General features: G+C 45.0%; 1 protein-coding gene across 15 annotated transcripts in view; it reads left to right on the top strand.

Moving 5' to 3' along the window:
• Positions 1–24,030, top strand: part of FBXO25 (F-box protein 25) — a 96,001-nt gene that overhangs the window by 62,830 nt on the left and 9,141 nt on the right. For 3 of the 15 annotated variants that reach the window (XM_055289608.2, XM_063638265.1, XM_063638274.1), the window contains 2 exons: positions 342–368; positions 1,333–2,200. In XM_055289608.2, coding sequence (XP_055145583.2) covers positions 342–368; positions 1,333–1,422 — 117 coding nt within the window. In that variant the 3' untranslated portion in view covers positions 1,423–2,200. Of the gene's footprint in view, positions 1–341; positions 369–1,332; positions 2,201–3,153; positions 3,428–15,976; positions 16,032–16,380; positions 20,121–20,143; positions 20,231–20,359; positions 23,876–24,030 lie in introns of those variants that run through there. The other 12 variants (XM_055289640.2, XM_063638269.1, XM_063638279.1 and 9 more) reach the window with 10 other exon arrangements.

Genomic DNA, 24,030 nt, shown 5'->3' with positions numbered 1-24,030 from the left:
ATGGAAATAGCATCTCTTTTTCAGTGAATAATTTTAAAGGTTATTTAGCAGTGCAGCCTCATTAGTTGCCAATTTGAAAGACTTAAAGTTAGAGATATGTTGTCTTAATACTGTCTTCAAGTAGTTTGGGAATTTGGGTTATCTGATGAGACCTTGTTTGCTTACTTTTAATAAACTTGTACTGTCCAAATTTAGTTACTTGATGTTATTAGTTATTTTCGTAAATAATATGAATCAAACCTGAATGCCTAGATGCAGTCTGGCTCTTTCTAATCTTAACTTTTCCTTTTTTCCCTCCCTTTACTGCATTCCTTCCTGATTCTTTCTTCATGATCTCAAAGGACTACCATCTTGCTTTACTATTCAAGGTACTTCCCTGTCTTGCCACACATCCTATGTTCAGGATGAAAACGTTGCATCATGCTGCATCTCATGCACGTCATCCTGGCCACTGCCCGGCTCGATTCCAGCTCTCGCTGACTTGAGCTTTCTGAGGACCCTGAGCAGGGCTGAGTGGCCACTTTGATCACCTCAGCAGGGACGAGAATGTTCATGAAATATTTTGCAGAACAACACCTGAGTGCTGAGGGAGGGTGCTAGATGTGCCCATAAACGCTTCACCACACAGCACCTGGGTTGGCAGCACTGCCAGGGCATGCCATGGAGAGACCCAGCACTGACCCCAGAGCCTCTGGTCCCGTTTACCTACGTTCCTCCTAAGATTCTGCCAGTCTTCATCCACAAAATTAATTTTTCTGTCGTCACTTCTCATATTAAATATAATTCTGGATCCTTAGGTATGTGAGCATGGCCGGCTCCTTTGGAGCAAGCAGGAGCCTCGGGGGCTGAGGCCGTGTGTCCCCACTCTCCTGTCCTATGCAGGGAGCCCAGGCTGATTCAGGGATGAATGGCGGGTGGAGGGAACCCTGTGTAACAAAGTGAGCCAGGAACAGGAGGACAGGACAAAGGAATGGCTGGGACCAGAGGACAGAAAGTCCCCAGTGGTTTCTTCTGTGGCCTTGTAGATTCCGGGGCAGCGCAGGGTGGTGTCAGCAGCTGGCTCCTCTGACTCATTACCAGATTCGGCACTGGAGGGCTGACCTGGGCCACCGTCTCTTGCCCTACCTGAGCAGGAGTTCCATGGGAAACCTCTATGTAGAATCGGCTGCGGCTGCCCTTGTGTTGATCATTCTCATCCAAGTTATCTCCCATGTACCTCTGAGGTGGGGCCCAGGGTCCATGTCAACAAGCAGCTGACGACCCCTCAACCACCATCACTAGAGTGTAGCTGGTGGTGGGGCCCCCTCCTAACCATCTCCCACCTCCCCACAGGACTCAGGACACCCCTGCACCGCGGCCGACCCTGACAGCTGCTTCACGCCTGTGTCTCCGCAGCACTTCATCGACCTCTTCAAGTTTTAAGGGCTGCCCCTGCCATCCCTACTGGAGATTGTGAATCATGCTGTCTGTGCGGGGCTCATAGTGAGTGTTCTGTGAGGTGGGTGGAGGCTCCTGGGAGGCCCCTGCTTCCAGAAAGCCTGGGAAGAACTGCCCTTCTGCACAGCGGGGAGTGCATGGTTGCATTTTCATCATCCGAAAGTCAGAGGCCAAGGAAATCATTTCTACTTGTTTAAAAACTCTTCTTCTAAGCATATTAAAATGTGAAATTTTGCATACTATATATATATATATAGTTCAAAAATATTTCAGGTGGTCAGCTCCACGTTCTTTGTTGACCTGACACTAACGGCCAATAATATGCTTCTTAATTATCAAATTATAGTTTCCCAATTTTATACTAATTGGGGGTGGGTTACAAAACAGTTGATCCTTGTAAATACATTGTACAGAATATTTATTTTTTCTCAAAATGCATTTTAACTACTACATTGACTGTGCCCAAATGAGTCCTCTATTGAATAGAAAGTGAACCCAGGGCAATGATAGCCATTCTTGTCTTAGAGGTTATGGATTGGGGTATGAATTGTGCACACGCAGCCCAACAACGGGCAGTGGTCTCTGTGCTCCTAGGCATCCAGCACAGGTTCTGGCAGGGTACCCCTGCTGGGGGTGGGGGCTGGTCTGTGCATAATCCTGGACTGTGATGGGAACAGCCCAGTGCAGTCTAAACTTCAATTGTGTTGAAACTACTTTAATAGACAAAGTAATAAATCATGTTTATCTATTGATTTAAACTTTATCAGTTTTGCATCTTACTGAGAAATGTTTAGTGATTTTGATATTTAAATCCTTCAATATTTCTTTGTTTTTAAAATAACGCATGTCCATTTTAGAAAATTAGAAAATCAATCCCACCACCCAAAGATTATTGTGCATGCCGAAAAGAATATGAAAAATCCCCTCAGCAGGCATAGGATAGAAATGTATTGTTGTATATTTCCATTTTTGAATAGGGTCAAGGAGCCCAAGCAAATCATTTCTACTTTTTTTCGTCTAAGCATAATAAAAGTATACTTTTATAGCGTTACAAATAGGACTAAAAAAAGATTCTGGATTTTTCAGCCCCACTTCTGTGAACTGACACAAATGGCCAAGAATGCATTTATTTATCAAATTATAGTTTCTCCTGAGGCGATGCAAATACCTGGGGCCTCTGTGAATATATGTTTTTCATAAAACCATAAATGTCCTGTATACCACTGTTATTTCACAACCCCCCCCCCCACCCTGCCTTTTTTAGAAACATAGAACCATATCCTAAATGTTATTTGGAAACTTGGCTTTTATTAGCTCCACAGAATCACCCAGATGGAACAGGCTTTATCATCACAACATACTGGGGTTCCTGAGTGTCTCGCTGTTAGCATCAATAACTGTGATAAGCATCGTCACACATAACAGTGTGGCCGTCTCCTTAGAATAAACCAGTAGTACAGCCAACATCATGAGTCAAACATATTTTAAGGCTTTTAAATATATTTCTAGATTGTTTATGAAAAGAAATTTTTTTGGAGTTTGTTTTTGAGACAGGGTCTTGCTCTGTCATCCAGGCTGGAGTGCAGTGGTATGATCTCAGCTCACTGCAACCTCTGTCCCCCAGGCTCAAGTGATCCTCCCACCTCACCCTCCCAAGTAGTCAGGACCACAGGCATATACCACCATGCTCAGCGGTTTTTTTTGTATTTTTAGTAGAGATGGGGTTTCACCATGTTGCCCAGGCTGGTCTCAAACTCCTGAGCTCAAGCAATCCACCTGCCTCAGCCTCCCAAAGTGCTGGGATTACAGGCGTGAGCCACCGCGTCCAGCTGAAAAAAGAAATTGTTTTAATCTAGGAAAGGGAGTAAGTACACTGAATATCCATTATCCCTGAAGCACAGGTATTTCTTTTTCTGTTGGTGCTGTTTTAATAAGTGAAGAATTTGATGTATGATAAATTGTGAGCTTGAATAGTTCCATATGTTTATTATCCATTTGCTTTTCTTGTTTTGGTAAATTACTTAATGTGATATTTGCCTGTTTTTTGGTGGGGGATGTTAGTCTTTTTTCATATTAGTTTCTTCTTAAAAGGAAACTATCCTTTTGAAGTTGTGGTTCTTTCCCCTAATTTGTCATATACTGTTACTGTCATTTGTTAGATGTTATAATAGTTCTCAGCTGTGCTATCAAATCACACATACGTGCATTTAACTTGTATAAATTGAGCAGTACTTGCTTGGAAAACATAACCATATTAATAGTGTAGGATTCCAGCTGTTCTGCTGGGCTGGCATATTTCCACAGGCCGTGGACACAGCTAGCCGCATTGCCACTGCATGGGTCACAGCCTCCTGCAGGTGCGTTCGAGGGACAAGCTGTGGGAGCAGGGCAGGTAAGCAGGGATGGCTTACATTGCTGGGGAGAGACTGAAAGGTTAATGGAGGGTATAAAGACAGAATAAAGACAATTTTGAGGCACTGAGATGAGAAGAGAAATCATAAATCTCCACATTGGAATGGTATGTTTGAATACAGTTTCTGTGAGGGGGCCTTCCAAAAGTAGGGATGCTACTCCTGTGAGATTAAATTACATTTTGATGCCTTCAATGCAATGAAGTAGATAATTGAGGACACCAAGAGCCTAAAGCCAGGCACTAAGTTTCACTCACCCATTGCTCCTGCGAAAGGCAATGCCAGACACTCTCAAGATAGAATCTCCAGTCATTCTCGGACCTGTTCTCAGTCTGCGCTGCTCACTCCGGGCTGGTGTCTGTTGACACCCAGTTACAATTTCTTTTTGCCTATTTTGAGTCAAAAAGTCACTTTCCTCACCTAATTTAGGAATACACACAAATCGAAAAGCCATGCAGTAGCCTCTCAGGAGCAGACCGAGTTGTACGTGTCATGGTTTACCGCATGATGTACAGGATCTCTGTATGCACTGTGTGTGCGTACTGTACGGGGCTGTACACAGGAAACTGTCTACTTTATGGAAAAAATTTAACCATCTGTGAACAATTTTTTTGCCTTATGCTGCTTTTAGAACCAAACTCTCATATAAGATTTATCAGCTCTGTTAACACCTTTGTAGATTCCTGATGCTATGTACAAAATCATGTCATCTGTGAATAGACAGTTTCACTTCTTCCTCTCAGTCTAGATGTCCTTTATTCTTTCTTGCCCCACTTTGCTGGCTAGTCTCTAGTACAATGTTGAATAGCAGTGCAAGAGTGAACATCCTTGTCTTGTTCCTCATCTTAGGGGAAAGCTTTCAGTCTCACTGTTAACTATGATGTTAACCCTGGGTTTTCCATAGATATCCTCTATTGGGTTGGGGAGGTTCCCTTCTATTCCTAGTTTGTTTTTATCATGAAAGGGTGTGGATTTTGTCAAATGCTTTTTCTGCATCTCTTGAGAAGATAATGTGGTTTCTGGCCTTCATAAGATCATGTGCTGTTATTACATTGACTGATTTCTGTATCTTGAACCAAGCTTGCATTCTTGGGCCAAAGCCCACTAAGTCATGGTTTATGATACCTTTTATACCTAGCTGTTGGATTTGGTGTGCTGGAACAGCCAGCCCTCTGTATCCACAAGGGATTGGTTCCAAGACCCCGCCATCCCACCTGCCACCCACCACCTTGTGATCTCTTGGGTTTTGGTGTCCATCTCATAGGATAAGCTTAGAAAGTGTTCCCTCTTCTATGTTTTGGAAGTGTTTGTGGTGGTTTCTTGTTAATTCTTCTTTAAATGTTTGAGAGAACTCCATGTAAGATTTGAAGTCACTGAGAGGCTTCAATTACCCTGTAAGAGGATAAGACCATTTTCTCCAGAGATGCCTTTTAATGGTTTTTCTTTTCATTGCGAAGGCCTAACCTAGTAGATAAATGGACTGTGAAACCTAGTCTGTTAGGCTTATCTTCAGAATTATCAAAAGGAAGGGGTGCTGCCTTCTGAAAAAAGTCAGAAGCAAGCCTGCCTTATGAAACTTGACTTTTTAATCTCCCTGTCTTCATTGTGATGTGTGCATGTGATGGACACCACTCACCTCCCTTTAGTCCCTATCTAGTGCAATATCAAATGCTACCCAACAGCAAAGCCAAGGGATTAGCATCAGGTAGGAGGAAAAAGAAGGACCTGCATACATGACTAACCAGCACCAGCCACTGGGGCCCTCTGATGGCTGACACCAGCATCCACCCTGCATCCATGTCTATCTCAACAGAATTGCTGCTTCTGTCTTCACTGAAGCCCCACTCCTTGTCCCTTCCTTTTGTTTCTGCATAGAGGAAGCAGACCCTCAACTTTGGAAAGCAGTGTCCCCCCGCGTCCCATGGGCTAAATGCCACTGAGCTGGTAGGAGCTGCTCAGGTGTAGCCTTCAGAATTTCAGCAGGAACTGCGTCACTGTGTGCCTAAAAAGCCCTGCCTCACAGCATGAGACGGTGTGCTCTAGGTGGTAATGTGGCACCTGCACATGCACCCCCAGCAGTGCTCTCTAAACTCAGGCAGTGCAAGGCTGCTGCCATTCTCGCCCTCAGCATCTGTGAGATGAAGAAGTTGCTCCCCAGGGCACCTGCCCCAATACAGGCCATGTGGATCTGCCATTGCTTTTCACGTGAATGCCTAGGAGAGGCTGTTAACCCTCCTAGTTGTCCTTTTTGTACTTGGTCCTCTCCCTTCCAATCCTCATTGGCTCAAATCCACAGAGTGACAGAACAGAGATGCCCAGAGCACCAGCTGGAGGGGCAAGGGAGAGAAGGCACTGCTGGTGCCACAGGGGTCCTGGGCTAGCTCTTGGACCATAACCAGCGTTCACTGAGGATGGGGTTCCTTTGAAATGCTCTTGTTCTTCCTGTTTAAGTAAGGGAGAGCAAAAAAATGAGGGCATCTGTGTCAAATAGAAGAGACACCTTAACTGTCTCGTGTTTGCATGGAAATTTCATTTTTATTTGATAATCATTTGAGAAACTTGCACAGATGAAGGCATGTTGGTTTTTATTATCTAACCTATGTAGTCAATTCTAGTGTCGTTTAAAAGAATTTGACAGGTTAAAATACACATGAAATTTACCATCTTTAGTGGCATTAAATATATTCATACTGTGCAACCTTCTCTACCATGTATCCACAAGTTCAACTTTACAAGATGAACTTTTGTCATCTTGTAAAACTGAAGCTCTGTACCCATTAAGCACCAACTCCCTATTCCCCATCCACCAGCCCCTGTCAGCCTCTGTTCTACTTTGTCTCTTTGAATTTGACTTCTGTAGGGACCTTGTATGAGTGGAATCAGAAGGGATTTGTCCTTTTGTGACTGGCTTATTTCACTTAGCATAATGTCCTCAAGGTTTATCCAAGTTGTAGCATGTGTCAGGATTTCTTTTTAAGGCTGAGTGATACTCTGTTCTATGGATAGACCACATTTTGTGTACTCATCTGTTGATGGACACTTGAGTTTCTTCCACCTTTTAGCTATTGTGAATACTGCTGCTGTAAACATGGGTGTGCAAATATCTGAGCCTCTGCTTTCAATCATAGGGCAATTCTATGTTTAATTTCTTAGGGAACTGCCATAACTGTTTTCCACGGTGGCTGCACCATTTTACATTCCCACTGAAGGTTCCAGTTTTGCCACATCCTTGCCAACACCTGTTTTTAATAATTGCCATCCTAATGAGCGTGAAGTGGTATCCTGCTGTGATTTTGATTTGCATTTCCCTAGTGACTAGTGATGCTGAGTATCTGTTTGTTGGCCGTTTATATGTCCTCTTTGGAGAAATGTCTATTTGGGCTCTTTGTCCATTTTTCAATCAGGTGTGTGTTTTTGTTGTTAAGTTGTAAGAAGTCTTTATGTTCTGGGTATTCATCCTTTTCAAACATATCATTTTAAAATACTTTGTCCCATTCCATGGATTGCCTTTCACTCTGTTTTGTTCTTTGATGCACAGAAGTTGTTTCTTTCTTTTAGTTACCTGTGCCTCTGGTGTCATATCTAAGAAATCACTGCCAAATCCAATGTTGTTAAAATTTTCCCTTATGTTTCTCCTAAATGTTTTAGTTTTGGCTCTTAGTTTAGGCCTTTGATCCATTTTAATTTTTATATATGTGGCATCATTTCTGAGGGCTCTGTTATGTTCCATTGATCTGTCTCTCTGTTGTGGTACCAGTACCATGCTGTTTTGGTTACTGTAGCCTTGTAGTATAGTTTGAAGTCAGGTAGCATGATGCCTCCAGCTTTGTTCTTTTGGCTTAGGATTGACTTGGCGATGCGGGCTCTTTTTTGGTTCCATATGAACTTTAAAGTAGTTTTTTCCAATTCTGTGAAGAAAGTCATTGGTAGCTTGATGGGGATGGCATTGAATCTATAAATTACCTTGGGCACTATGGCCATTTTCACGATACTGATTCTTCCAACCCATGAGCATGGAATGTTCTTCCATTTGTTTGTGTCCTCTTTTATTTCATTGAGCAGTGGTTTGTAGTTCTCCTTGAAGAGGTCCGTCACATCCCTTGTAAGTTGGATTCCTAGGTATTTTATTCTCTTTGAAGCAATTGTGAATGGGAGTTCACTCATGATTTGGCTCTCTGTTTGTCTGTTATTGGTGTACAACAATGCTTCTGATTTTTGTACATTGATTTTGTATCCTGAGACTTTGCTGAATGATGCCACATATCTACAACTATGTGATCTTTAACAAACCTGACAAAAACAAGAAATGGGGAAAGGATTCCCTGTTTAATAAATGGTGCTGGGAAAACTGGCTAGCCATATGTAGAAAGCTGAAACTGGATCCCTTCCTTACACCTTATACAAAAATTAATTCAAGATGGATTAAAGACTTAAATGTTAGACCTAAAACCATTAAAATCCTACAAGAAAACCTAGGCAATACCATTCAGGACATAGGGGTGGGCAAGGACTTCATGTCTAAAACACCAAAAGCAATGGCAACAAAAGCCAAAATTGACAAATGGGATCTCATTAAACTAAAGAGCTTCTGCACAGCAAAAGAAACTACCATCAGAGTGAACAGGCAACCTACAGAATGGGAGAAAATTTTTGCAACCTACTCATCTGACAAAGGGCTAATATCCAGAATCTACAATGAACTCAAACAAATTTACAAGAAAAAAACAAAGAACCCCATCAAAAAGTGGGCAGAGGACATGAACAGACACTTCTCAAAAGAAGACATTTATGCAGCCAAAAAACACATGAAGAAATGCTCATCATCACTGGCCATCAGAGAAATGCAAATCAAAACCACAGTGACATACCATCTCATACCAGTTAGAATGGCCATCATTAAAAAATCAGGAAACAACAGGTGCTGGAGAGGATGTGGAGAAATAGGAACACTTTCGCACTGTTGGTGGAACTGTAAACTAGTTCAACCATTGTGGAAGTCAGTGTGGCAATTCCTCAGGGATCTAGAACTAGAAATACCATTTGACCCAGCCATCCCATTACTCGGTATATACCCAAAGGACTATAAATCATGCTGCTATAAAGACACATGCACACGTATGTTTATTGCGGCACTATTCACAATAGCAAAGAGTTGGAACCAACCCAAATGTCCAACAACGATAGACGGGATTAAGAAAATGTGGCACATATACACCATGGAATACTATGCAGCCATAAAAAATGATGAGTTCATGTCCTTTGTAGGGACATGGATGAAACTGGAACACATCATTCTCAGTAAACTATCGCAAGGACAAAAAACCAAACACTGCATGTTCTCACTCATAGGTGGGAATTGAACAATGAGAACTCATGGACACAGGAAGGGGAACATCACACTCCGGGGACTGCTGTGAGGTTGGGGGAGGGGGGAGGGACAGCATTAGGAGATATACCTAATGCTAAATGACGAGTTAATGGGTGCAGGAAATCAACATGGCACATGGATACATATGTAACAAACCTGCACATTGTGCACATGTACCCTAAAACCTAAAGTATAATAAAATAATTTTTATATATGGTGTGAGGTAGATCTAGCTTCCTGTGGATGTCCACTTGTCTAGCACCATTTGTGGAGAAGACTGTCCTTTCTCCCTTGAATGGTCTTGGCACCATCAAAAATCATTTGACCCATATGTGCAAGGGTTTATTTGGGGATTTGCTATTCTGCTCCATTGGTCTATATGACTGTCTCTGTTTCAATACAACGCCATTTTGATTATTGTAGTTTTGTCACAAGTTACGAAATAAGGAAGTGAGAAACTTCCTACTTTGTTCCCTTTCAAGATGATTTTGGCTGTGTGAGGTCTCTCGAGATTCCATATGAGTTTCAGGATGGAAAAAAAAAAAGCCACTGGGATATTTTGATAGAGATTGCATGAAATCTATAGATTGGACGATGGACATCTTAAGATTTCCAATCCATAAACACGGGATTGCTATTTATTTGTGTTGACCTTACTTTCTTTCAGCAATGTTTCATGGTTTTCAAGTACAAGTCTTTTACCTCTTTAAGTTTATTCCTAAATTTTTCAGTTTTTTGTTACTATTATAATGGAATTTCCTTAAATTTCCTTTTGAGATTGCCTGTTATTGTATAGAAATATCATGCATTTGTTGTGTTGATTTTGTAAACTGCAATGTTACTGAAATTGTTTTTTTGTATATGTATGGACACTAGGATTTTCTACATATAAGATCATGTCATCTGCAAACAGATAATTTTGCTTCTTCCTTTCCAGTCTGGATGCCTTTTCTTTTTCTTGCCTAATTGCTCTAAGACTCTGGTACTATGTTAAATAGAAGTGGTGAGACGGTATTTCTGTCTTGTTCTTGATCTTAAAGTGCTTTCAGTCTTACTGAATATGATGTTTACAGTGGGATTTTCGTACTGCCTCTATTTGAGGTTGTTTCCTTCTATTCCCAGTTGTTGAGTTTCTATCATGGAAGTGCATGACATTGTCTCAGTTGCGATCACATGTTTTTTTCCTTCATTCTATTAATGTAATACACATTACATTTATTGACTTGAGCACGTTGAAACATCTTTGCATACCAGCTATAAATCTCACTTGGCCATGATGTGTAATCCTTTCAATGTCCCACTGAATCCTGTTCGCCAGTATTTTGTTGAATATTGATTTAAAAAAATCTTGACCAGGAATACTGATGTGTGGTATTCTTCTCTTACAGTGTCTTTGTCTGGTTTTGGTATCAGAATAATGCTGGCCTCATAGAATGCATTTGGAAGTGTCCTTTCCTCTTCAGTTTTTTGGAAGAGTTTGAGAATTGATATAATTCTTCAGATATTTGGTAGAATTCCCATATGGCCCTGGGCTTTTCTTTCTTGGGAGGCTTTTCTTTACTAATTCATTCTCTTGACTAGCATAGGTCTATTTGGATTTTCCATTTCTTCATGATTCAGTCTTGATAGGCTGTGTGTTTCTAAGAATTTGTCCAATTCATTGACATGTAATTGCTCATAGTACTCTTAATCCTTTTTAGTTCTGGAAAATCAGTTGTAATGTCTCCTCCTTCTGGTTTTTAGTTGTTTTTCTTCATCACTCTTAGCCAAAAGTCAGTTTTGGTTATCAACAAACTCTTGGTTTCATTTATTTTTCTCTATTGCTTTTGTGTTCTCTATTTTGTCTCTGCTCTAATCTTTATGATTTCCTCCATTCTGCTGGCTTTGGGTTGATTGCTCTTCTTTTTCTAGTTCTTTCAGATGTAAATTTAGGGTTGACTTGAGATCTTAATTTTTTTAATATTTGTACCTACAGTTATAAATTTCCCTCCTACCACTGCTTTCACTGTACCTGTTTTTTGTATGTTATGTTTAAATTTTCATTTACCACAAGATATTTTCTAATTTCCCTTGTGAGTTCCCCATTAATCTGCTGGTTGAGAGTGTTGTTTAATTTTCACATAATTGTCTACTTTTCAGTTTTTCGTCTGTTACTGATTTCTAGTTTCATCCCACTGTGGCCAGAAAAGATATTTTATTTCCTCAGTCTTTTGAAATTTGTTGACTTGTTTTGTGGTCTAACATACTGTCTATCCTAGAGAAAGTTCCATTTGCACTTGAGAAAAATGTGTGTACTGCTTTTGTGTCTGTTAGGTCCAGCTGGTATGATGCTGTTCAGGTTCTGTCTTGGGACTGATCCTCTGTCTGGTTGTCCTATCCATTACTGAAAGTGGGCTACTGCAGTCTCCTACTCTTACTGTAGAACTATCCGTTTCTTCCTTTGATTCTGTCAATGTTTGTTTCATATATTTTGGGCTCTGATGTTTGGTGCATATATATGACATCTTGGTGAATTTTCAAACTTTTTAAATTTCAACAACATGAAGATGAAATTATAGGATGTCTGGGATTTCCTTTGAATCCGTGGGGCTGGGAGTAACTATAAATGAAACAAAATTGGCCAGGAATTTGAGGCTGCAAGGATAGGTACGCACTGGGGTGTAAAGCAGGGCTTGGAGCAGATGGTAAAGATTGTTGGCTTTTCCAGCCACGGGGCTCTCTTGCCACTTTGCAGTAGCGGCATGAAGCAGCCACCGGGGGCCACGCACCAGTACATGTGGCTCTGTTCCAAACTTTTTGGACAATAAAATATGCATTTCACATACTTTTCTTATGTCATTAGGTATTACCCTTTTACATCTTTTCACTATTTAAAAATGTAAAAATCATTCTTAACATTTGGGCTGTGCAAAAACAGGTGGTAGGCCCAATTTTGGCCTATATTTTGCTTGCCAACCCGATTTATACTTTTGTATCTATTTGACATTTTCCATTAAAAGTTATATAACACTACTTTTTTGTACTTGTTACTTTTTATTGTACAAGTAATATATTTTCATTTTAGAAAGTTTTTTTTAAAAGCCAAAATACACACAAAAAACTGTTACCCATGAATTATGGGTATTACTTCAAGGTAATTCTTATTTTGAAGTATCTTTCCAATATTTTCTATCGCTTTTTGAAGATGCATAACATGACCCCAAATAAACAGTTAAATAAACACCACCCTCCTCTCCCCTCCTGCCTAGAAACCCACCCATCTGGAGCTGCATCTCCCAGGAAAGGAGACTCTAGAGGGAACTGCCTTCTTGCAGTTCTCTAGCCTGGATTCCCAAGGGAAAGATGTGCATCTTCATGCTGAGCTTTGAAGATTCTTAGAGAATAAAAATTCTCACCATATCCTTCTGTCTTAATAGCACGTTTTAAAGTCTCCAGGGAGAAGAGATTTCTGTAAACGCTAGTTTCCAAAGAATAAAAAAAAATCACTTCTCAAAACTCAAATGGTATTTCCCATCACCCCCACACCATCCAGATTTGTTCAGCTTTCTTGAAAATAGTTAAATTATCTAAATTTTTAAAAATATTTTCCTAAAACTCTAAACAGAAGTAATGCCAAAGGGATCAATATCTTCACTTACGAAAGCTAAAACTCTACCCCTTTATCAGGAAGTGAAAATATCTTTGCAACTCTGAAAAACCATGCTGACATTAATTTCTAAATACTTAAATGAGGGCCAGGTGCAGTCCCTCACACCTGTAATCCCAGCACTTGGGGAGGCCGAGGCCAGAGATTGCTTGAGCCGGGGAGTTCAAGACCAACCTAGGCAATATAGCAAGACCTTATCTCTACAAAAAAAAAAAAAAAAAAGCCAGGCATGGTGGCACACCTGTAGTCCCAGCTACTCAGGAGGCAGAGGTGGAGGCTGCAGTGAGCTGTGTTTGTGCCACTGTACTCCTGACTGGGCAACAGTGTGAGACCCTGTCTCAAAAAATACATAAATATTTAAGTGTACCCACCCAAACTGATAGCCTTATAGTACCAGGGGGGGTCACTGTTACTGACAGACACACTTGAAAAAGATGAAACCACTCACTGGTAAGATAACAGTTGGTCACCAAAAGGCAAAGATGCCAGCATGATGATAATAACCTTCAAACATAATCAGAAACCCAGTGGATGGAGATTTGCCAAGAAATAGTAGGTCTTGGAGATACAGCAACCAAAACCCAGAGAGAGAATGGAATACTTCATAAAGGTGACATGCCCTTCAGTGTTGATGAAACCAGTCTTTGAATCAGAGAAAGGCGCAAAGGAAAGCAGCATGTTCCCAAAGCACACATGCCAGGAGAAAACAAGCCCACCAGCAGGAGGCCTGCCTTTAACACTCACCTGCTGGTGTGAGAGGAGATGAGGCCGCAGCCACATCAACCCTGGCTCTCCTATGTAACATTCACTCAGGACTGCCCGTGCCCCTCCAACGGGCTTAGCGCCATTCATGTTCCTTATCTGTTAACCCCTTCCCCAAACCCTGCTCTTCCAGCAGACGGTGCACACACTGTGCCACACATGGGAGTTGAAAGGACAGCCATGTGTGGGGAAAGCCGGCGGTGCAGTCGCTCCCCAATTACTACGTTTTCCCCCTGAAAACTTAAAAGTGTCACACCCAGCTTATTTAGTAAACCCATTTTTCTGTACATAACCCAGACAGGCACCTCTCTGGAGCCCCCTTGTCTACACAGAGTTGGGCACTGCCCTGGACTCTGATTTACCTGATGGACAGCTGGTGCAGCTTTATCAGCTGTCAGCCTTAAATGAAGAGGCTCAGAAAATATGGGGAAGTGTCCAGTGCATTCAAGCACAGCGCTTGAGGATGGACACCTGGGGGATGGGCTCTACACAAACAGGGTCAGCGTTCCACAGTGGGAAAGTTAAGGCTTCACTCATACAGGCAGGAGCCGAGATGTCGCAGTCATGCCGTTTTCCAGACCAGTGTGTGCACTGTGGCGATTTGACCCATTACAGATGGCTGCACTCCACAAAGTGAAGAGCAGTGATCTCAGGGGCCTCGTCTCTGGTGCATGTGGTCGTTTAGAGGGAAAGAAAGACAGAGGTTGCAGCTGTATGTTTCATGGCTCCAGCTGCATAGCTGCGTTCCTTCCAAGACTCAATATAATTTTTTGAGTGCTTTTTCAAATTTTAGTTTCAGGGGGCACATGTGCCCCTTTGCTACATGGATATGTTGCATGGTGTGGGGTTTGGGTTACTTTTGAACTCAGCACCCAGACAGTGAACGTAGTGCTCAATAGCTAGCTTTTCAACCCTTGTCCCCCTTCCTCCTTCCCTCCTCCCTTTTGGAGACTCCAGAGTAAAGTTCCAGTGGCTTTAAGTTTGAATTAAGTTTGACTTACTCAGTTTCACACAGCTTTATAACCAAAGGCCACACAATCATGCTACCTCTTAGTGAGGAAAGCAAGGGGCTCTGTAGCATCTTGGCTATTACGTGAGCGATGTGCACTAATGCAGCCTTCATTTCAAGCTCTCCTCTCCTTCCTCCTCAATTCAGGATCTATCGAGGGGAAGGTGATGGGCTATGACATAGGTCACACTCACAGGATCCCTGTAGCGTGGAAACAGAACAGTGTCGTCTGATCTCAAGGTGGTTAGGATGTTTCCAGTTCCCATGGGAATTTTTCTTACTAGTGCCTACCACAAAGCTGCTTACATTTGCAGGGGGGTGGGAGGGGTGGAATCAAATGGTCTCACCTGCATTTTCACTGCTATGACCTCTTGTCTGGATCTGAGAGGGAGTACAGCAGGTACCTGTCCCAGGTGGCGGGCCACATCCCTGGCTCTCTGCTTGCAGAAGAGGTGCCACAACACAGCCCTTCAGAAGCGTAGAGAGGGCACAAGTGAGAGATGCTTAAGGAATAAAGGGAGCCAGGTTAAAGATCCAGTTGTTACCACCTGAGCCTATTGTTACCACTAATGGTGGATGTCAGACACTATGTGGCCCTGCTGTGCACAGGGGCCCAGGAGCTGCCCTGAAAGAAAGCAGCAGCTTGGATTAACTGAGCCTTTAGATCCAACTTCTTGTTTGTAGGAAGTGCTAAGGATGGAAGAGTGAGCTAAACACCTCAAACAAAGTGTGTTCAGGAAAAGCTCGGAGGGCGAGGGACACAGGGGGCTCCTATTTCCAACATCAAAAGATTTCAGAGATAGAACAACCATATATGATGCATGATCATGGTTTTGGGAAAAAAGCTAAAAGATACATTCCAGACAATTGGGAACATATATGTATGTGTGTGTGTGTGTATTATATATATATATACACACACACACACGTATATGTATTACATTATACAGGAAATTAATCTTGTTAGGTGTGCCAATCATATTGTACTTATGCAGGCAGCATTTTTTTTTTTTTTTAGAAATACATGTTGAAGTACTTGGGGGTGATACGGTGTCTGTAATTTACTTTTAAATGGTTAAATATATGTATGGACACACAAAGCAAATATGACAAATACAACCATTATTGAATCTCAGTAGCTGAGTTTATGGATGTCCATTGTACTATATACTTTTGCATAGATTTTACTTTTCATCATAAAAAAATTTAAAAACTGAAATTCTTGTCAACCCCCTCCACCATGAAAAAGCCAAACTGAAATACACCTGGTTAATTATGAGAACTAACCACTATCTGAGGACTAAGTGTGATTTGTTTCTCTTCCTTCATCCCACTGGCCTCAGGAATGGAAAACACTTTATAGAGAGAAAAAAGTAAAACTGTGACCATGAGCCTCCACCCCATCCTGTCCTGTCTGCTTCTTGTGTCAGAGCCACTGAGGGAAAAATCACTATTTAAATGGTCACAATGGCTGGGTGCAGTGGCCTACAACCCAGCACTTCGGGAGACTGAGGCAGGAGGATCACTTGAGCAACCAGGAGTTGGAGGTTGTACTGAGCCCTGAACATGCCACTGCATTCCAGTCTGGGTAACAGAGCAAGACCGTCTCTAAAAAAATTTTTTTAATAAAAACAATAAATTGTCACACATTCCTAAGATGCATTAGGCTTTGCTGGGAGATGGCCTTTCTAGTTCACCGTTGAGCTTAGCATTTCCTGCTGTTAAAATTAGAATAACCTTTATTCAGGATGTGCTCCTCCGAGATGAAACGGATGTCTGATTCTGGAAGCCGGAGGAACACGCTGCAACGCACTTCCAGACTCTGCGAGGAAGAGTGGGCAGGCACACAATCTCAGGAAGACGGTTCAGGGCGGCGGGGACATTGATCGTGGGTTTACCGTCAGCTCTGACAGCCCGGCTTGAAGCTTCCTTCTAAGGATAAAGACTGAGCAGAGACTCCATGTGTCCTGGGCCCCAGTGGATCAAATTAGAATATGCAGGAGCCTGGGCAAATGAACCTATGACCCTGGGCAGCTGGCAGACTTTAAAAGTGAATTCCAAGTACAAGCCTGTCTTTTTAAACATCTGCCCAAGGCTGCCACGGACCAAATTCCTAAAGATACCTTGTTGCCCTAGAAATGTCTCCAAAACTCAATAACCCACTAGTTCTCCTCCTCCTTCCAGAGACTTGGCTCCCACCTCCCCCAATTACATGACCTTCTTCCATCAAATCCATGCTCCACACAAAGAAGAAAACAGCACCTAATTCTGATGAAAACGTCTGTCCATGGGACAAAGCCCTGCAGGGCCCAGCCTTGGCCTTAAGGGAAGGCGGGGTTGGGGGTATGACACTAGCTCCCCGCAAGAGCTGTGCTTCACCTCACACAACCTCCCTGGCCCTCACTCTGGGTGAGGCAGAAATGCCACCGGCTCTACTTCCTGTTGATGTGGGGACATTGATCCTCTCTAGGGTTGAGAACCAGGATTTAGACCCAGAAATGGACTTTACGGCCTCAAGGGAGAAACAAGCAAGAGAAGAGCAGAAAATGAACAAAATGAACAGGAGGAGACCGCAATGGACAGTGGTTCACAGAAGAGGGCCTGTTTCAGAGGAAAGAAGCAGCCTCTTGGGGGTGGCACACAGGTGAGAGGAGCCATGGGTCAGGGCACCAAGGAGCCAGCCAGGTGAGAGGGACCCTTGGTGGCACAGGTGCCCCAGGATCTGCAAGAGGATTCTATGAAAGCACACGCTTAAAGAGGCTGCAGGTGAGCCTGCCCGAGAACACCTCCCACACAAGTTGCCCCACGCTCTCCAGGTTTGGCCCCTCCACTGGCTGTTTGGCAGTTCCCGCCCTGAAGCCCCTTGCCCCTCCTCACAGGGCCTCCCACCATCCCCAACCCTGTCCTCACCCACGAGCTTCCTCAGCAAGCAATTCTTTAAAGTGAATCAATTCTAAAGAGTATTAAGTATGTTGTAGCATAGATGGCACTCGTGTTACAAAAATGAAAAATCCAAGAACTGAAGTTCAGAAGGCCCAGCCCCAACTACACCCCCCGACTTTTCTCATGTAAATGGGAGGGTGTTTCAGAACCCCAGTGGCACATGCTGCCAGGGCAGGGCTCCTCCCTTCTGCTTCCAGTGCCTTCTGCTCCCTGGGCCCAGTGCTCAGCCATGGGAGGAACCAGTGCAGCTGTCATGCGGGCATCTCCTGTGGGTGTCTTGTGAGGGTGGCTGTCATGCGGTGGCTGCACAGGAAGCAGCCATGGTATCTGGGGCTGGGAGGCAGCAGGCACGGGACCCAAACCTGGGCCCTACAAACCCTGGGGACCATGTCCCAGTGGAAGCACCACCCTGGGCCAAGACCCTGAAACACTAGAGCAGCTTTGGGAAGGTGCTTTCATGTAGAATGGAGGGAGACAAAGTGGCTTCCTGGCACTTGGGTGGGAGGTGGCAGGGGCTGCATGCAGACCTGGGATGCAGGCCTGAAAGCTCCATCTCCTCCACCAAGAGCACCCCAGACCCCGACCTCAGCAGCAGGCAAGGGTTGGGGAGGATGTGCCTTCAAGCTGATCGTGTTTTGAGTACTTAATAGAACATGCTGCAGTCAGGGCAGGCAGAGGCCCGGCCCACAAGTGGATCCTGCAGAGCACAGCGCAGATCAGTAGAGGCCCAGAGTAGGGAGTCGCCCAGGCTGCACTCATGTTGCTGGCAGAGGCCACGGCCTCCTGAGACAGTACTCGGGCCACCACACACCTTACGAGGGATGCCACCCATCTGGCCATGGGAGGCCCAGACTTGACACAGAGGCTCCAGAAGCACACAGCACCAAACCCCATCAGGGCCCAGCAGCTTCAAAACAAGCTCAAGGCCAAACAGCTGTCTGCCTTGGTGCAAAGATCCCAACTTCAGCATCTGACCCCAAAACCCACACCAGAGAGGGACTTCCCTAGTGAAATGCCAGAGGTCATGGTGGCAGGTGGCGCCTTCCAGAAGGGAGCCCCGATGCTCTCACGGTGGCTCAGACCTGGTGCAGGCAGGCCCCTTTCCTGCCGAGACTCTGGGGATGTGGCCTTGGCCTCGAGCCTGCCCGTCCTCAGCAGGCTGTCCCTGGTGGGCTGTGTGAGCTTCTCTGCACCTGTGATACTTTTTTTTTTTCCTGGGAAATGCTGCATAAATACCCACAACTGAATGAAGGTTGCCCTTCCTCCCCACCTCAGCCTGCAGCTCCCATCATCTGGTGTCATTCCACCTGCAACAGAACAAACTCATTCCAGGCGTTCAAGAGCAGGACTCTTGGACCTCACTCAGCATCTATAAAATGGGCACAGCAATGCCGGCCTTGCAGGACTGTGCTAAGGCCCCAGAGGGAGGCAAGGGCAAAGGACAGGTGTCTGACGGGTGTGGCGCAAGTAGGTGTCAACGCCTGCTGGGGCCCAGTAGAGCAAGGCCACAGGCTGGTGTTGCTGCTCTAAGCCCTGCCACCTGTCCCCTCCCTGAAAAGCAACAGGAGCTCAGATGTCGCCTGAGCCTGTCCCAGCCGACTGCAGCAGCAGAGGCAGCCGAGTTTCCTCCAAAGCCCACAGGAGCAGGCAGGCAACGTGGTCAGGCAGCCCTGCCACTTGTCACTGTTCTAATAAGTACATAAACAACCTAAATAATAAGTACTTAAAGTTTTCATTGTGCTCACTTCTAGTTTTATTTCTGAGCTGAGGTTTTTTGGCAGAAAGTTTAGTTGAATCCTCAAACACAGCTGGCTGTATGAGCTGGAGTTTTCCACTTCGGGGAACTGAAATATATTAATTCAATCAAAAATAGTTTACTTCCTCAGGGGAAGTAAACTGATTTTGTTTTGTTTACCTCCCTCCCACCCCAACCTTTCACTGTGCCAAGTCATTGCCTAAATTTAATAGCTTGACATTCTGGGAGGCCAATGGCCTTCACCTGAGGAGGGAGCGGGGAGGTCAGCAAGGTGTGCATGTTCAGCCCACCGTGCTCAAGTTGAGAAGGAAAGAGACAGACCTGACACCACCTAAGGCTTTCAACCCAGTGGAGTTGAAAGCCCCAGACACTGTAACATTCCTGCCTGGCAAGAGGTCCCCTCTGTGCCTGAAATGCACTGAGCTGACTCTACCCCAGGCTGTGCCTGCCTCACAGTTTGGTAAATGATGACTTCCCATGATGCCCACATGGAAGCTGCACCTTGAGGAGGTACATGATACACGCATGCAGCCAGACAGCAGGACACACGCGTGAGGGGCAGAGGCGCTTCAGAGATGGCGCCAGCAGGACCCCAGGCTTCCAGTTGCTGGCTCGCTTCCGCACATGGCATATCTAGGAAGCACCATAGGTATACACGCACCGTGTTTGTGAATGGTCAGTACTCTTCTAATATTTTTTGACATATTCCAGAAAGATTAAAAACAGGTAAAATTCACCCCATAATTCTTTCATTTAAACATAACTATTAAAATTTATCATTTGTCACACGTCTTACTGTGCTTCTTCACAGCAGCAAGGGGGACACACTCCAGCTCCAACGGGAATGTGTCCGCATCACCAGATGACCCGTGTTCTTGCGGCAACGCAGCAGCAAAAGGTGGGTTTGCCTCATCAAAGGCCACCAACACCAGTGCGCCAACATCAGATTGTCTTGTGTTAAAAAATACAGATTGCCAAGAAAAAGTAGCTTTTAAAATAAATGCATTGTTAAATCTCATGTTCTCAGGAGTCAACATAGCAGAGAAGTAAAAGTACAGCGTACTGATGATAGATAAAAGCACCAGGTATTGACAACAAGCAGATAAAACCCACATCCAAGATCTCAGAGACCCTGGCCCAGGAGGGCAGGTGGAACCGGGGATGGAAGTCCACAGCCGGTCCCTCACCTGCCAGCAGCGTCATCAACCCTTACCCACCTGCTGATGCCACTTAAAAGTAAAACCTTCTCGGCCATCGCTACGGGGGTAGGTGTTCCCGCAACAGAGCCAGAAGCACTGCAGACTTGGGGCAGTATCAACCCCTCCCGTGACCTGGAAGAGGTGATCCCAGTGTCATGTCTCATCCTACTGCATCACATCAAATCTGCTCAGCAATTGCTCTTGACAGTACTTTGTCTTTTCCTTTCCTGCAGTACCAGAGAAAAGGGCACAAAAAGCTCAGAAACATGACAAGTGAGTGCGTATAAATCAGTCAACCCTCACAGTCCTTAAAACCAAAAAATCCCCATGAAGCCTGTGCGGCTCCCCAGGTAGAAGTGAGTGCATATAAATCAGTCAACCCTCACAGTCCTTAAAACCAAAAACCCCATATAAACCAGTTAACCCCCACAGTCCTTAAAACCAAAAACCCCCATGAAGCCTGTGCGGCTCCCCAGGCCGCAGGACTCAATCAGTGAGGCTGCCAGTGCTCAGCATGCTGCCGTTAGAGGGAGTACCCCCCGCATGTTAACTCCCAGTAACAACAATGCGTACTGCGCTCACGGCCTCAGAATGTGGCAGGCTCCTGGGCCATCGCACTGACTCACAGCAGTCCTAAGACACAGGCCTGCTGCTTCCTATTGTGCATGAGGAACAGGGTCTCTCAGGCAGAGCTGCAAACACCTACGTGGTGGTGAGTCCAGGACAGGGCCTCACACATGGCATCATCACCACCTCAGGATGGGCAGAGGGATGCCTGGCAGGCAGGGACGCTGGATACTAATTGTGACCTTCCAGTTGTCAGGACCTGTACTGGTAATCCCAGTCAACATCGCCTTCCATAGCAGTTGCTCTCGGCCCCTCACCTCACAAGGGACCCTAGATGGTGTGCCCTGGGGTGTGGCATCCCTGCTGTCCCAGGGCTGTCAGCCCAGCAAGACAGAGACGCCCTACAGAAAGAACACCTTGAACACAGCCATGACAAGAAGGACAATCAGGAAGCTCGGTGTGAGCATCTGGGCTTAAGGGAGGGCGGCTCCACGGAACCGTTCCGCTGACCTCTAAAGACAGGAGAGAAAGGGTCATGGATGAAGTGGTGGTGATCAGCCCCTAACCTGGGAACTTCCACAGCCAAAGAGGCTACTGGAGAAACGTGTGGTGCCAGTTGCGTCCCATTCTGGGCCACATCACTCAGCCCAAATTCTCAGTGGGCTTCAGGACGCTGCCTGGGGGTGATGATACGGCTCTGAGCATGGACCCATCCACACCTGCCCGCCTGCTGCCTCGCTCCCAAGGCCCTGCATTCCTGCCTAAAGCTCACTGGAAATGCTGCTGTCTACACCACCACCACCATAAACACCCATAGTTGTCTTCCTGGAGGTGGCAGCTTTTATAGCAACTACACCAGTGAGTCCTAAATTCCTAGCAGGGGCTGACGAGCACCAGCTGTATTCTGCAAGGCCCCTCACCCACCCAAACCCTGTGCCTCCTGCCTTTAGCTCTTTATAATTAAAGGGTTTAAATAAACAAGAGCCTTAGATTATAGCTATTCAAGACTCATCTAAGATGCAGAAAACCTAATCTAAGATTAGGAAGTGTTCAGTATTTCACAGCTTCACCAATATCCTTCAAGCTTCACTATCTTCTCCTCAAAGCCCTCTGAGAATACCCTCGCTTTACAAATGGAACAAGGTCTACTGAGCAGCCGCAGAGTACTGCCGGGCGCCGTCTCTACTTGGTTACCAAATAACACAGCTCCAAGGTTTGAAATACTGAGCTGTCGCCTTTCAGTAGAATTTTACACTTTTGAACAACGGACAAAAGCTAGTTCACTTTTCTGTTATTAGCTAAAAGCTTAAGTTTTCATTTCCATATGATTGTTCCTTCACAATAGGAATCTCAAAGGTTCTCAGGTAACAGAGTAGTGCTTTTTCTTAAATAGGTGCAGTCAACTGGCTGGACTTGCAGCTTCCCTAACAGCGGACCAGTCCTGAGCCCAGCAGCCAGTGAGAGGTGGTGGCGGTGGCCTGCCCCGTCCCCCTCAGGGCTGCCAGCAACAACCAGATGCCAACGCACAAGGCCCCCAATGGCAGGGTGAGGGCTGATGGCCACTGCCAACCACTGACAGAGCCACCACAGCAGCTCTATTAGGTCTGAAGAACTAGAAAACAATAAATCACTTAAATCTGAGGCTGAATTGAGCATAATTTCATCTGATTCAGCCCTCATTTTGATGTCTCATATCCACAATGATAAACAATTTTGGGATTACAGAACTGCAGGCCAAGAGGGGAATCACTTGTTGCTGCAGTTTGAATCCCCAAATGTCGATTCTGGCTGGTGCTGGGTCAGATAGTTCATGTAGCAACCCCAGGCAGACACACTTTTACCAGGCAACACAGCACCTGGATGAGGAGGGCTACTCTGTTTCCCCTGGGGCTGAGGCCTGCTCAGTGCATTTCTATCTCATCAGCTGGGCTGTAACTGTTTTTCTACCAGAAGGAAAAAAATAGCAGCAGCAAGCTCTCTCAGTCATTCAGCGCTGTTTAAACCACCTTTGGACTACTCAGCAATTTTTTTTTTTTTTTTTTTTTTTTTTTTTTTTACAGGGCCTCACTCTGTCACCCAGAGTAGAGTGCACTCTGCAGTTCAGCATTTTTTTTGCGGGGGGCGGGGGGCGGGGGGGGTGGTGGGAAATGGTCAAGTTAATGTTGAGCACTGGAAAAATCATCTCAGCCGGCTGATCTCTTCAGAGCTGACTCAAGAGTGCCCTGCTGGCTGGTCTTTTGGTTGATGAAGCAAATATCAACTGAAGAATGACCAAAAAATCCTAAAGCAAATTAATGGCTAAAGCTAAGTTGGGGGAGTGAGAGAGGGCAGAATGTTCCCCTCACCTGTGAGACAGCCAGAGGATGACCAGAATTACATGGCAGATATGGGTGAGAAGCTCAGGCTCTGAGGGCACCAGGCAAGGCCGGAGGGGGGGAGGGGGCCAAAGTGGGCATCAGTGCCATCCACGCTCCCCAACAAGGGTGGAGTGGGCGACACTGCAGTCCACACTCACTCATGAGGCCAGTGAGAAAGGCCAGGGAATACACCTACCCAGGACACGGGCCTGAGAAAACGGATCCCACATGGCCCTGGGCCTCCCTGCAAAGCATCTGCACCCCAAAAACACAGCCTCAAAGCCACTGCACTCTCCAGGGTCCTGTTCCCACGGGAGGTGAACAGCACTCTCTAGAACAGGCCACTGCTTTCTAAAAGGACTTCTTTCTAAGAGATGGTCATCTTTTTTAAAGATAAATAAAAATGAATTGTTGCTACTATGTTTATGTTTCTGCACTTGAAAATGAAGTAGTAAAAGCTTAAGCACAGAACTCATGAAATAAAGACCCAAAAACAGCAGCTGGGGTGCCCCGCCACACTTGCCCTCCAGAGTGGAGGGCCCTGCACCAAGGACGCATTCACACACAGGCCATTC

Source organism: Symphalangus syndactylus, chromosome 1 (genome assembly GCF_028878055.3).
Source record: "Symphalangus syndactylus isolate Jambi chromosome 1, NHGRI_mSymSyn1-v2.1_pri, whole genome shotgun sequence".
Classification (NCBI taxonomy): domain Eukaryota; kingdom Metazoa; phylum Chordata; class Mammalia; order Primates; family Hylobatidae; genus Symphalangus; species Symphalangus syndactylus.
The sequence above is the reverse complement of the archived record's forward strand: the minus strand, read 5'-3'. Positions and strand labels throughout refer to the sequence as shown.